This window comes from Eumetopias jubatus, unplaced genomic scaffold (assembly GCF_037043125.1).
Source record: "Eumetopias jubatus isolate StellerSeaLion01/CBP00866 unplaced genomic scaffold, mEumJub1_p1.0 scaffold_5, whole genome shotgun sequence".
NCBI classification, from domain to species: domain Eukaryota; kingdom Metazoa; phylum Chordata; class Mammalia; order Carnivora; family Otariidae; genus Eumetopias; species Eumetopias jubatus.
This window is the reverse complement of record NW_028274811.1, coordinates 1,818,690-1,833,388: the sequence shown is the minus strand read 5'-3', so window position 1 is coordinate 1,833,388 and position 14,699 is coordinate 1,818,690. Positions and strand designations below refer to the sequence as shown.

At 54.7% G+C, this 14,699-nt stretch overlaps 1 protein-coding gene across 1 annotated transcript in view; it reads left to right on the top strand.

Moving 5' to 3' along the window:
* The window catches only part of MAML1 (mastermind like transcriptional coactivator 1), a 39,571-nt gene extending 25,533 nt beyond the window's left edge, over window positions 1-14,038 (top strand). Inside the window, exons 2-5 of the mRNA XM_028096469.2 lie at window positions 3,524-4,936; window positions 7,163-7,390; window positions 9,121-9,217; window positions 10,560-14,038. Coding sequence (XP_027952270.1) covers window positions 3,524-4,936; window positions 7,163-7,390; window positions 9,121-9,217; window positions 10,560-11,539 — 2,718 coding nt within the window. The 3' untranslated portion in view covers window positions 11,540-14,038. The remainder of the gene's footprint in view (window positions 1-3,523; window positions 4,937-7,162; window positions 7,391-9,120; window positions 9,218-10,559) is intronic.
* The last annotated feature ends 661 nt before the right edge of the window (window positions 14,039-14,699 follow it).

Here is a 14,699-nt window from a genome sequence, read left to right as displayed (position 1 = left end):
TCACTTGGGTGTCCGACTCTTGGTTTCGTCTCAGGTCATGATCTCATGAGTCGTGGGATTGAACCCTGCGTTGGTCTCTGCACTGAGAGAGGAGTCTGCTTGGGGATTCTCTCTCCCCCTCTCCCTCTGCCCCTCCCCCCTGCTTGTGCACTTGCATGCATGCTCTCTCTCCCAAATGAATATATAAATCTTTTTTAAAAATTAAAAAAAAAAAAGAGGACTCCCATACTTATTTGGACCTACCTCAAAGCCTCAAAGGAGAGTAGAAGGAACAACCAGAAAAGTAGAAGAGAAAGCAAGATTCTCTGGTAAAGAAATATGAGGACAGAGAACTTTAAAGATGCAGGAAATTATTAAGAAGCAGATGTTGGAGGGAAAGACTGAAAATGTGAATGTGTTTAACAGCATCAAGGTCATTGCCGGCCTCAGGGAAGGCAGCCCTGAAGTCTCTCTTCTGCCACTCCTCCCCGCCCAATTCAGCATTGCGTCAGCTCCCCAGAGGATGGAAGCCATATTGCAGTGGGTCAAGGTGCTAACTCTCCGGCCAGGGTTGGCGGGGAGGGCTTGTATTTGGCTGATAGGAGGATGACCGAGGAGAGAGATGACCCTGAGAAGGGGCAGAAAGCACTGGTGGCTGCCCCAGGTGACTGCCCACACATAAGAAGTATGGAGGAGAGAGCCACACCTGTTTTAAGCAGCCACATTGTGTGTGTGTGTTAGCTCAGTGGAAGAGTATAGGTGTTACCCTGTGGTTAGTCTGACCAGAAAGCACACTGGAACTTCAGTGGTGGGTGGCAAAGGCTGGGGTGAGAGTCCGGCCTGCAGGTGCTTTGGTGGAAGACTGGGTGAGCATGCAGGGCCTTCAGCTTACCATCAGGCATGTGGTACCCTTTAACAAAACCCCCTTGAGAGGGAAACGAACACCAGATCACGTTATCCCCGGACCGGATCCTCCTGGAACCCTGTGTACCACAAGACCATTCCATAGTTAGGACAGGAGCCTCTGAGCTGAGCACGCAGAAGTACCAGATAGACTGAGAGCAAGCCCGTGTGTTTATCGATGGCAGCTGGTTTTGTATGCTTTCTCTTACTGTTTGTTCTTATATAATTTATAATCCGTTCAGGCTGCCTGCCCATCTGTGTTGTAAATTCTGAGAGATGAGTCTCTGTGGTTTACCCATCTTCATCTTCCTCTCCAGTGCCCTGCACATATCAGGCACTCCTGCAAATGCTGCAGACTTAAAAATCGGCCAGGGCCACCACATTCTGCACTCCGCATCCCCGCCTACATCATTCCAGTTACATTTTGTGAGCAGTTGAGAAAATGGCCCAGTGTTTCCTTTGGCCAAAAGTAATTGGATTGCAAAATTGAGTTGTTACTTTGGAACTTGTCTGCAGCTGTTTGCATGCGGATATTGAAAGAGGGAGTGGTAGCTTTTATAATTGTTAGGGCAAAGAAGCGTTCTCTTTCTAATCTGGGACAACCAGCTGACTCATCAAGTGCCCTGACCTCCTAGATTTCCATCTTACCCCTTAGGAGAATGGAAAACTGAGCTCCCAGGTTTACAGACAGCCCAGAGCTGACACTGAGGAACAAATGATTTTCCAAAAAGAAAGTAATAGAAAGAATAAAAATCCAAGAAAAATCAGCAGCACGTTTTGATTTCCTTGTGACGGATTAAATGGCTATGAATTGCCCTTCCCCAAAGGAAACTTTCTGGCCCTAGATCTTGTAAAGGTCCATTTTAAGAGCATGGGTCCCTTCCCCCCTCCCGCCTCTAGGTGGCAGCAGGAAGCAGAAGAACCCACATGAAAGTAAGGCAGCTGTCTTGTAGGATCCTAGGATCCTGTTCAGCTTACACCTCTGCCCTACTGTTCCATCTGTTGAGTATCCCCAAGTTTTTCTGAGCTAACTTAGGTACCCAGATATGGATTTAGAGAAATACGGACTCAGCCAGGATTTATAGAGCCCTGTACAGCCGGCTTTAACAGTAAAGAAATCAGAACATCTTGAAGTAGGGCTAAAAAAAGGAATGGGAGCATTGGAATTGGGACTCCACATTGAGAAAATTGCCCTCCTTGTTTCCTTGCTCGTTGCACATTTGTATCTAGGAGGTGGTTTGCTGCTGAGAGCTGGTGCCCAAGGAGTCACCTTGGGCAGGACCCCAGGTCAGAGCGCTCGTGCACGCAGGCTCCTTGGGCCGCTGTGGTGGGTCCGTGTAGCCCTTCACTGTAGCCAGAGGACAGCAGTATGGAGTTCTGGATGCTACGGACTCCTCTGATGGCTATTTAAGGATAATAATGAAAGCTCCTATTTGGAACTTTGTAAATAGCACAGTGTAGATGCTTAGGGTCAGTGGGAGGGAGGGTGAAGGACAAAAATGTAACAAAATTAAAACTGTAAAGGAGCAGCACCATGTTTAGAACTAAGTGTAGGCATCTCCGCTGATGGAGGAGTCACATCCCGGTGGTTGAAAATGAGGCTGGGGAAAGAGTGGAAGGATGCCACCTTCTCTCCTCCCCACTCCTGTTGTCATGTTCTCTTCACGAAACTCCTGCGCCGGGACTTCCGGCTCAGGGCACTGTTGCTCTGCTGCTTGTGGAGGGCATTTGTCATCTTCTGTAGCCGTGTGTGTGTGTGTGTGTGTGTGTGTGTGTGTGTGTGTGTCCCGTGGCCCATGAATGCCACAGTGTGCACACAGCACTTGTCCCCGGCCCACGGTGGACTGTTAGGAAGGCTAGCTGAACAGATCTCACTGGGGAGATCTCACAGGGGAAGCAAGGACAACAGTGCAAGACAGACTGGCTGTGTTCAGAGGAATGCTCTCTCTCCATAAGAAGTGGTGGGGTTTGTGGGGGCTGGTGACTGGGCGGAGGGGACTGGAAGCTGCTTTGGGCCAGCAAGGAGGAGGGTGGGCTCGTATGGGAGCAGCCCTGCCTAGAGAGAAGGGGTGGGGCCGGGCACAGGGCAGGAAAACTGGCCTGAGCCACACAACGGCGGCGCAGCCTGGTGCTCGTGAGTCGCCCCCACCGAGGCCTGAGAAGGAGCCCCTAGCAGCCAGGGCTCCTTCCGTGGAAAGTGGAAGGAATCTGAGTTAAATCGGCTTAAATACAAGGAGGAATTTTTTGGTTCCCCCAAGTGAAAAGTCCCGGGGCCCTGGTCTCCTGTACAACCAGGTCTTAGGTGGCACCCTCGAGAACGTGTATGTATCTTCTGGTCCTTTCTCATTGGTTCCATTCCTGGGCACACTCTACGACTAGACGACTGTGGGCAGCATCGGGCTTGCGTCCTACAGGAAGAGAGGGCCGCAGAAGTCAGGGGCCCAGGCACAAATGGACGTGGGCTCGCTTCCCTGCAGCGCCGGAGGACCTGGGAGAGGGGAAGTGGGGGTGGGGGTGTAAGCTGGACGGGCACAATCAGCACGAGAGCGCTGTGGGGATCGGGGTCCTGACTGACCTCACCGTTAGGAGGGGCCTCCTGCGTGGCGTTGCGTCTGAAGTCCCTCTTGTCCGTGTTTTGCAGCATCTCCACGATACAGTGAAGAGGGGCCTCGAGAGCGCCCCTCCCCCGCAGGACGGTGAGCAGCAGAACGGCTATGGGGACCTCTTCCCTGGGCACAAGAAGACCCGGCGTGAGGCCCCTCTTGGCGTAGCCGTCGCTTCCAACGGCCTGCCCCCGGCCTCCCCCCTGGGGCAGCCTGACAAGCCGGGCGCCGAGGCACTGCAGGCCGGCGGGAAGCACTCCCTGGGGTTGGACTCCATCAGTAAGAAATGTCTGGCAGACTCGAGCCTCCACTTGAACGGGGGAAGCAATCCCGGTGAGCCCTTTCCTCTGAGTCTGAACAAAGAGCTGAAGCAGGAGCCCGTCGATGACCTGCCATGCATGATCACAGGGGCCGGGGGCTCCATATCTCAGAGCAACCTCATGCCTGACCTCAACCTTAACGAGCAGGAGTGGAAGGAGCTCATTGAGGAGCTGAACAGGTCAGTGCCCGATGAAGACATGAAGGATCTGTTTAACGAGGACTTTGAAGAAAAGAAGGACCCAGAGTCTTCTGGGTCGGCCACACAGACCCCCTTGGCACAGGATATTAATATTAAGACAGAATTCTCTCCAGCAGCCTTTGAACAAGAACAGTTAGGCTCTCCACAAGTGAGGGCTGGGTCTGCAGGACAGACCTTTATGGGGCCTTCAGCTGGCCCCGTGAGCACAGATTCGCCCAGCCTGGGGGGCGCTCAGCCTCTGTTCCACGCCTCTGGTCAGCCCGGGGCCGACAATCCCAGTCCCAACCTGATGCCGGCATCAGCCCAGGCCCAGAATGCACCAAGAGCCCTCTCCAGCGTAGTGTTGCCCAGCCAGGGCCCAGGAGGGGCCTCGGAGCTGTCCTCTGCCCACCAGCTGCAGCAGATTGCCGCCAAGCAGAAGCGTGAGCAGATGCTCCAGAACCCGCAGCAGGCCGCCCAGGCGCCAGCCCCAGGCCAGATGTCCACGTGGCAGCAGACGGGCCCCTCCCACAGCCCCTTAAACGTCCCTTATCCCCTGGAGAAGCCTGCCAGCCCTCCCGGCTACAAGCAAGACTTCACCAATTCCAAACTGCTCATGATGCCCGGAGTAAACAAGAGCTCCCCGCGGCCCGGAGGCCCCTACCTCCAGGCTGGCCACGTGAACCTGCTGAGTCACCCACCACCAAGTAACTTGAATCAGAGCGCCGTGCCTAACCAGGGCTCGGTGCTGGACTACGGCAACACCAAACCCCTGTCTCATTACAAAGCCGACTGCGGGCAAGGCGGCCCCGCGTCCGGCCAGAGCAAGACCACCCTCATGGCTTACCTTCCCCAGCAGCTGCCTCATCTGAGCAATGAGCAGAACTCCTTGTTTATGATGAAACCAAAGCCAGGGAACATGCCCTTCCGATCACTGGTTCCACCCAGCCAGGTGAGCTCCCGGCTTCCCTCTCTGTCACTGTGTATCCCTGTGGTTGGAGGGAGGGTGGGAGGGAGCAGCTACCGGCGTCCTTTGAGTCTCTGGAGAGAGAAAATCGGTCAAGCAAACCGGGGTCGATTCTGAATAAACAGAAATAGGGTAAAATTCCCTGGTATAACTTGGTTTAAAGTATCCATACGTTTGAGGCATCACCGGGCACCTAGGTGGAGGCGTCGAGTGTCTCCTGCCTGCCATACAGCATAAAGTAAGTCACAGGTGGCTTTATTTTGCAGGTAAAGGTCACGTTTAATGTGCTTCTTAGAGGCCCTGCCCTTAAAAAAAAAAAAAAAAAAACACCTTTCAGATCTCTGTGTGCAAAATACCTTAAGATTTAGTAAGGGGAGAGCTGATCCCCGACACCTGTAAACTCCGTGGTTAATTAGGCATGACGCTCCAGCCTGGCAGAGTCATGGAGAATGGTCAAGGGCCGGTTTTATCACCATCACTGTTGGCGTTTCTGCTCATGTGTAGATGTGTTCTAAGATGTCTTTTCCCTAGCAACCTTCTCATGGCAAGGGCTTGTTCCCCTAGCTTCCTCCAAGACAGAGGGGAGCCCACTTGCTTTTCTCCCTCCACAGTGTGTCCTGGACTGTCCCCCATGTCCGCACGCATAGATCCCTTGATCCTTGTTAACAGTTTTGTGGCAGCAGTTGTGGAACGTGGGGCGTGCCCTCGTGTTGGTGTACCCCGTCATCTCATGGTCTTCATGACTATAAGCCTGTGGCCAGTACCTTTGCAGGTACCATTGTGTGTTTGCAAAATTTTAAAAATTAAAAACCTGGTGTTGGTAATAATAATAATTGGGAAATCAGTGCCCCTCTGCTGCTGAGGGTGTGTACATGGGCATGGTGCTGGTGGGAATTAATTTGGCGTTAGATATTCTTCTTAAGCCATAAAAATGTTCATAAGCATCGACACATTATACCCCTGCAAGAAATAATCCCTAAAAAAACAGGAAAGTAATATACGGGATATTCATTGCATCGTTATTTCTAATAGCCCTGAACCAGGTCAGCATCTCTCAGCAGGAGAGCACACGTGGAAATGTTGATGCCGCCACTGGTACCAGCCAGGAAACTCCACAGCCACTGGGCGTGTCCCTGAGAGCGCCTCACAAAGCACTTGGAGCCCACAGGCTGGCCCCGGGGGGGGGGGGGGGGGATTACCCAGGATCTGTCTGCTCAAAGGTTAGACTCTTTCTTATAAGGATGAAATATACAGACCTTAAAAGACTGGAAAGGAGCTCAAAAAGTCAAGCTTGTTTAAATGATCATTGCTTTTTACCTTTATCCCTGTTTCGAGTTAAATTTTCCCCCTTTTAAAGTGTAAGTCACAAGGGGATAATACTGTGGAGCCTGACTGACTCTCAATTTTTAGCCCACGTTTAAACTTTTTTTTTAATATTTTGTTTATTTGAGAGAGCGAGAATGAGAGAGAGAGAGCACATGAGAGGGGGTGGGGTCAGAGGAAGAAGCAGACTCCCCATCGAGCAGGGAACCCAATGCGGGACTCGATCCAGGGACTCCAGGATCATGACCTGAGCCGAAGGCAGTCGCTCAACCAACTGAGCCACCCAGGCGCCCGAGAATATTTATTTAAGTCTTCATCGATGCTCAGTATTTTGTGAGCGTGAGTAGCTGACGAAAGCCCAGCAGTCTGGTTCCAGGAAAATGCCCTACACAGATGGACACGTGGTATGGTTTCAGGCAGTTAAGGGATAGTCCCACGCCTGGGGACCCGAGGTTGGCACGCTTGGAACTTCTTCACTTCTAGGAACTTCGTGTCTCCATCCGTCAGAGCCCCTCAGGGTGTTCCTCCTCTAGGGGCCCATCTGCATTCACGCATTCCAGAGAGTAAAGAGCCTGGATGTCAGGCATGCGAATGTGCGGGCTTCGGGCTTCAATGGGAAGTCTTGCCTCTGCCACTGGCGAAGCTGGCGAACCGTACGCAGCAGGGATCGCGTGCAGCTGGTGACGCTGCCCCTTGCTGTGCCTGGGTACTCGGGTGTCTGGCCCGGCCTGGGGTGTCCTGGGGTCAGTGTCCCGGGGTCAGCCTTGGGCGGGGGTTGGGGGGGGTGGGGTGCGGTGCAGAGGCTTCAGGGGAGAATCTGCGCCGACCCGGCCTGGTAGACTTCACTGTGTTCCTCCTGACCCGAGACCCCCTCCTCTGTGCGCCCAGGAGCAGGCCCCGCCCAGCGCCCCTGTGGCCACGGCGGGGAGCCAGCCGCCCGCCGCCTCAGCGGCCAGCACGCGCGGCAGCGCCCCCTATCTCAGCAGCCCGCAGCAGGCGGCCGTCATGAAGCAGCACCACTTGCTTTTGGACCAACAGAAACAGCGGGAGCAGCAGCAGAAGCATCTGCAGCAGCAGCAGTTCTTACAGAGGCAGCAGCACCTTCTGGCAGAACAGGTAGACGAGAGGGGAAGCCGCCCGCGCCGCCCCACCGCCCCCACCGCCCCCACGTCCTCCGGCCTCGCATGGCACTGCCTGGCTGTCAGCCCCACTGCGCGTGCGCACACCTGTGGGCCTGCCTTTCCGTGTCCTTTGCTCTTTCATTTTTAATTTTTTTAAAAGATTTATTTATTTTAGAGAGAGAGCACAAGCTGGAGGGGCAGAGGGAGAGAATCTAAAGCAGACTCCCCTCAATGGACCGAGCCACCCAGGCGCCCCTTCTTTGCCCTTTTAAACGCCTTCCCAGGAGTGTGGCATTTCTCAGACAGCGGTGGCTCGTGGCAGAAGCAGCTTTCATGTCACTTGGTGGGGATTCATGAAGGCAAATCTGTGGCTAAAACTATTTGTTAGGGGCGTTTTTCCATGCCCCGTGTCCACAACTACCAGAGCTCCGAGCTCCCTGGTCTGCTGGTTCACTGTGGGATCCAGCTTTGTTGTAAGTGTAGTTTGTGATAAGCCAGAATATGACACAGGGAAATGGCAATGTTGCCGAGGCCCTGGAGTTCTAGAATCAGGCCCCGCCAAGCCCCCTCCACATCCTGCAGTTTACCTGCTTGGTCCCCGAGTGTGGTGCGGGGGCATCAAGGTAACAACAGTGCTCAGGATTTCAGATTCCATCTTTAAAAGTTGTAAGAGAAGAACCAGCCACCCAGAAGACGAAGGTGATCGAGGCGGACTTGAAAGCCGACATCCCTGCCCCAGTTCTGCCATTTTAAAAAATAACAGCTTTATTGGGACTCGAATCCTGTGACCTCCAGCCCACCCATTTGCAGTGTACAATTCAGTGGTTTTTACTATATCCACACAGTAGTGCAGCCATCACCACAGTCACCACAGTCAATTTCATCCGTTTTCAGCCCTAAAAAGAAACCATATGCCCATTAAAAGTTACCGCCCATGTTGTAGCGCATGCTTCCCTCCTTCCGGTGGCCGAGCAGTACTCTCGTGTGTGGATAAGCTCCGTTTGATTTATCCATTCACCGGTTGATGACATTTGGGTTGTCCCCCCTTCTTGCTACGGTTGGAGGTTTTCGGCCCTGTTGAGTGCATACCCAGGGGCGGAATCACTGGGTCACGGTAGCTCTTACGTGGGGCCTTGGGAGGAGCTGCCAGACTCGGCTCCCAAGCAGCTGCACCATTTTACTTTCCCACCGCAGTGTGAGGGTGCCAGGCTCTCCACAGCCTGCCCATCCTTGGCTTGTTGGCTCCAGCCATCCTACTGGGTGTGAAGGAGATGTCATTGTGGCTTTGATGCGCATTTCCCTGATCTGCCCTCCCAACGTTGGGCGAGGGGCACTGGGGGAGAGAGAATTGTAAGCAGGCTCCACGCCCAGCTCGGAGCCCAGTGCGGGGCTCCATCTCATGGTCTTGAGACCAGGACCTGAGCCAAAACCAAGGGTGGGACGCTCAACCCACTGCGCCCCCCAGATGTCCCCCTCATCGTTTTTTTAAACCAGTACACCACCGTTTTTTGTGTTTTTTTTTTAATCATTGCTCCTTAGATCTGCCCCATCCTTCTGTTTCACACAGTTTATTAAAAATCCCCCAAATGGAACCACGAGCATTATGTCCACGGGAACGCATCCGTGAGTAACAGACGTAGGGTGTGCTTCTTTCTGCTCTAACTCTGTTGTTTTTGTTTTGTGTGGGTCTTGTTGTTTTGGTCTTTCCTTCTTGGTATTTTCTAGGAAAAGCAGCAGTTCCAACGCCACCTGACGCGCCCACCTCCCCAGTACCAAGACCCAGCCCAGAGCACCTTCCCCCAGCAGGTCGGGCAGTTCGCAGGTGAGGGCCCGGGGAGGTGGGCACAGGGCAGAGCGGGTGGCTCTTGCTGTCAGCCTGGCTTCCTGCTAGGGGCTGACTAGCAGGAAAGTGAAAGTCCAGTTGCCCGCGGAGTGCGGCTTTCTAGGTCCCCTGCAGGCCGGGGGGACAGGGTCGTGGGGGCAGGCCACTTTGGCGAGTACTCGGGCGGCGCCATCTTTTGAAGCAAAATCCTTTCTGGCTGGAGGATAGCTTATCAACAGGAAATGTCTTCTGTAATTCATAAGAGAGTTCTTTGTTTCTGCCATTTCGTGCCTTCAAAAAGTGACCCTTATTTTCCAGTTAAGGAGTGACTTGGGGTAGTTTATGTGGCCTTTTGCTTCTCTTTCTTCCTTTTGGCTCACTTTGGTGTCACGGGTGGGAAGCACTCTGAGGTCTCAGATGTGCACGGGAACCTCGCAGCCCTGGCTCGGGCCATCCCTACAGAAATAAACAGGACCTCACACCCTTCCTCTTTCACCCCCACGGTGCCAACAGCTTGTGCACCCCTCCGCTGAGTGATTTGAGCAGCCCCCCGCCCAGCCCCAGAACCACTGTTGCAATCCCCTCGCCCTGTGACTCTGCTACCCTGCCCTTGACGTGGCAGCCCCAGCTCCCCTGAGTCTGGCCACAACTGTCTGTCCAGTTGCAGCTCCAGCCGATGGGGACACCCTCCCCGTACCCCAGCCACGGAGCTCCCCACACAGCCAGCCTCTCGTAACTCCGTGCCCTTCCATGCTTTCTTCTCCATCTAGAATACTCCGTTTCTCCAAACTGTTAAATCACTGAAATTTGATCCTTTTAAAACCCAGTGTCTTTGTCACCATTTCTCTGAAGCCCTCCACAGATCTTCCCAGGCACTGAGCCTCTGGTCCCCTGCCCTGCCACGTGTCGTCATCACCCGGTCACACCACATGGAGCCCTTGCCTCCCTGAGGCAGACCCTGGGCTGGATCCGTCCCCCCGTGCCCCCCCCCCCCGCCTGTGCCGGCAGGGGGCTCCCACAGAGCAGAAACGGGGTGGGCCTTTGACGGGGGAATCATTGAGTCTCCTGGCTTCCCCCACCCTGGGGTTGGCCCCTTCCTCTGAGCCGGTCTTAAATTTTCTCGCTGCTCCAGGCTGGCCTCCGTTCCACCCTGTGGGAAACCTGCTCCCCTTCGGCCCCCAGGGCTGTCTCTTTTGAGGCTCCACCAACCTCAGAATACCCGGTGTTCTGGTTCGGCCTTTCACGCCAGGGCATAGCTCCTGCAGCTGGGGTTGTGGAGCCTCTCCGCGGCGGTGGGCCAAGAAATGCCAGCTTGATTGCCCGGCTCCTCTCTGTCTTCCAGGGTCCTCCACTGCTGTGCCTGGCATGAACAACTTGGGGCCATCTAACTCCAGCTGTCCTCGAGGGTTCCCGCAGGCCGGGAGTCTGATGCCGATGGGCCCCGGGCACACTTCGGTTTCCTCGCTCCCCTCAAACTCAGGCCAGCAGGACCGGGGTGTGGCCCAGTTCACTGGTTCCCAAAGCCTGCCACAGGGCGGTCTCTACGGCATGGCCTCCAGCATCACCCAGATCGTCGCCCAGCCCCCGCCACAGGCCACCAACGGACACACCCACATCGCACGGCAGACCGGCGTAGGCCAGAACACCACGGTCTCTGCGGCCTATGGGCAGAACTCTCTGGGGAGCTCTGGCCTCTCCCAGCAGCACAATAAGGGGACCCTGAACTCTGGCTTAACCAAGCCACAAGTCCCGAGGGTGTCAGCCACTATGGGAGGCCAGAACCCCTCGTGGCCACATCAGGGCCTGCCGAACTTGAGCGGCCAGACCCCAGGGAGCAGCACCGTGAGCCCCTTCACGGCAGCCTCCAGTTTCCACATGCAGCAGGCCCACCTGAAAATGTCCAGCCCCCAGTTCTCCCAGGCGATGCCCAGCAGGCCCATGGCCCCCATGAGCTCGGCAGCTGCGGCGGGGTCCATGCTGCCCCCGGTGAGCGCGCAGCAGAGGACCAGTGCCCCCGCCCCAGCACCTCCACAGGGAGCCCCACAGCCAGGCTTGCCGGGCCTGAGCCCCGGCGGGCCTGAGCTGGGGGCCTTCAGCCAGAGCCCGGCGCCACCGATGGCAGGCCGGGCGGGACTGCACTGCGCTCAGGCCTACCCCGTGCGGACAGCGGGCCAGGAGCTGCCCTTCACCTACAGCGGGCAGCCGGGTGGCAGCGGGCTGGCCAGCATGGCCGGAGATGCCGACCTGATCGACTCCCTGCTGAAGAACAGGACTTCAGAAGAGTGGATGAATGATTTGGACGACCTTTTAGGGCCTCAGTAACTGGAGGGTTTGCAGTGTTCTCAGTGTTCATACAGCCTGTATTTTTGTTCTCAGATTCAAGAAAGAGCAACTACTTGGGACCAAAAGCCCGTGGCCCGGGGAACCGGGCAGGGGGCGGGGGGGCTAGAGCTGCAGGGCTGAGGCGGGCCCCGGCCAGGGTCTGCGGGGGCCCCCCGGCTCCAGCCAGCAGTTGCGGTCGGTCGGGCTGGCCCCAGCCCCTCCGCTGGTATCCGTTGCCTGGTGTCGGGACAGCGGGACGCGGTTCTACGGGTGGTTTTCAAGCCAAATGACCAAAAAGCCCAACAGTAAGAACAGTGAAACCCCACGATGTCAGGCTTACAAAAATCTGTGCCGTCGTGTTGACTTAATCCAAGATTTCTCCACTTGCCCCCATGCTGGGGACAGGTTTCGTTGCAATTTCATATAGCAGAACTCTTTACAATTTGTAGCATAGAAACGATTAAAATTTTTTTTTAAAGATTTGAAGACTGCTTAGGATAGGTGGTGGTTTAAACCGATTGGGTGGCTTTGGGAACTGAGGGTTTCCTTGTGGTCCAGAGCCTTTCTTATTCCTGCTCTTTGTCCGCTTTAGGGGAAAGGGAGGGTCCCTGGGAACTTGTTTCCGGCAGCGCAGCCTGAGACCGTGTGTGCCAAAAAGGAACAGGATGCGTGAGGTAGCAGAGCTGGGGACACAGATGCGGCCCCCCCGCCCCCCCCCCCCGCACTTACGATGGCCAGCCCCCAGGCAGCCCCCGGGCTACGGGCTGAAATGGAATGCTGAAATGGAATGCTCGGGGTGCCTGTGTCCCCTTTCTCGTCGTCACTCCCCACCTTCTGCTGTTTCTCTGAAAGCGGATTTAATGTGTCAGGAAGGTGATCCTAGCTGAGCTGTGCACAGAGGTCTTCACCCCATCTCCAGTTTCTGTGACCTTCCTGCCTCCCCTTCTTTGTCTCTCCGGGCCAGATGGAAGACTTCTTGAAGGCAACCGTGTACTAGACTGGTGGGGAAAGAGTCACTAGAATGCCCTAGGGAGTCCCAGCGTTGTAGGCGGGAAGGCGTCTTCTCCCCAGAAAGCAGAGGTGTGGGGGAAGGAGGGAAAGCGGGAAGCGCTGGGGGGGGCCCCCCCGCGGGCCCCGCGAAGGAGAGAATCCCACTTGGTTTTACCACTTCCGCCACTCTCCCATGTCGGATGACTTGCACTTTTTAAAGAGAATGGCTTTATAACACTAATACATCCTTCTCGAGATTTGAGTGGATTTCTCTCTGAAGGTCTATGGACTTGACTAAGCTAAGAGTCCACAAAACAGAGGGTTACCTGTGGGCTGTTTCTGGACCACACAGATGGAGAGAGCACTTGGGTTAGAATGAAAGCAAAATGGTAAGTGCAGGGTTGAGACCCTTTTAAACAGTGTCAGAGAGCAGATAAGGACACCGAGAAGAGCGGCTTCCGTGCAGAGTGGTCTCGGAAGAAACCGAAACCCCATTTTTATTTCCCTGGAGTCTCAAAGTGGCTGGTTCAAGGAGTGTCCTGTGTAAAGAATTGAGCCAGGGAAGATACCCACATGGGCAGCCTGAGTGGCTTTTGAGGGGACAAGGGTTGTGCACACAGGAGTAATTATTCTGCACCAGCAGTGCCTTTCATGGGGGTACTTGGACCCTCAGATCCTCTTCTCTAATAGCCATTTGCCACCTTGGGTGGTGTCTGGGCCATTTCCCCTTTAAATGCCCTCCCTGCCCTCCCTGCCCTCCCCAGATGCTGAATTTAGCTTTCAAAGAAGGGAATGAATCATAAAGCCAGTGAAGACTCCACCCTCTGTGCTGAGTTCCCCAATCTGAAGGGGAAGAGGGTGACTTCAGCGGGTTGTCTACCAAAAATAGCAGGCTGAAGGCTGGTGATGGGTCCTGTTCCTCTCCCGGTCTCCCTCTGGCTGCTCACCTCTGTCCCCTCCTGGGGAGGGCCGCCCCTGCCTTAGTCCTTGGGCCACCGGACAGACAGAAGGCTTCTTCGCTGCAGTGTTGGAGCAATAAAATGTGATGCTCGGGGTTCCCCCCAGGGAGCTGCCCGTGGCTTTATTTATGAATCTGGTTTTTGGGGAGTCAGGGGAGGAGATGCCTCCGCTTCAGTGCAAATCCCCTCTTCCAGGAGCCATGACTCAAAAGAAGGGTGCTCGGACTTTGTTATACACATTTGCTTTGTGTAAATAAATGTTTACAATTTTATATTAAAGAGGAAATAAGCGTTAGAGTTTCTGACTGTATATTTTTTACTTTTATAGATTTTAAAACTATGATCCTTTATATATGTGTTTTGGGGGAGCTATGATAAGTTTTATGGCAAACGGTTGGTATTGTTAACTTTTTATTGTCATCAAAGTGCATAAAAATCCCATTAATCCCCTTATTCTTCTACCGCCCTTAACTCTGGTATACACCAAAAAGAAATCTTTACTCTCCTTTTATCATTATAAAATAATAAAAGTATTTTGCTAGTATGGAAACCGCCTGTGTGTTGGAGCTCACGCGGCTGCGCCTGCAGGGAGGACAGGGGACCGGCGCGGGACTCCTGGGGGGGGTTGGTGCCCATGCGTGATGCAGTGGCTTGCGCTCTGCACGGTGGAGGGAGGGGGGACGTTTGGTCTGGTTTCCTCAGGGGACAATCTATTGCCCTATGACGATGAGGGGTAGGAGGGTGGGACTCCGGGCCACCACCCTCTCCCCTTTCTGGGGCCCGCTCCATCCTGTGTCTAACGGGAGGTAACTCAGGGATACTTTAGGTCCTTAGCAGTTGAGACGTTTTACTCGAAGCCCTGAGGCTTACCCTCCGACCAGCACCCCCAGGGCCTACTTAGTGTCCCCCCCCTTTTTTTGGTAAGAACATACGCTCCGGCACACCCACCCTTCCTTGTCTTCACACTGGCAAATGCACCTGCCCCTCTTCCCTCTTGGCTGTGCCGGCCGGCGGAATGGCTGCTTTAAGCTGGGTGGCAGCTGTTAGCCCGGGCCTACAGACCTTTTCGTGAAGGTGGGAAAGATCATCTTTGGACCCTCACCCAAAGTGGAAACTGATGTGGGAAAGACGTTAGGGTTCAAGGCCGACGGCCAAGAAAGTATTCCTGAGACGTCTTTGGTGCACAAAGGTGACTTTTATTAAAGCACGGG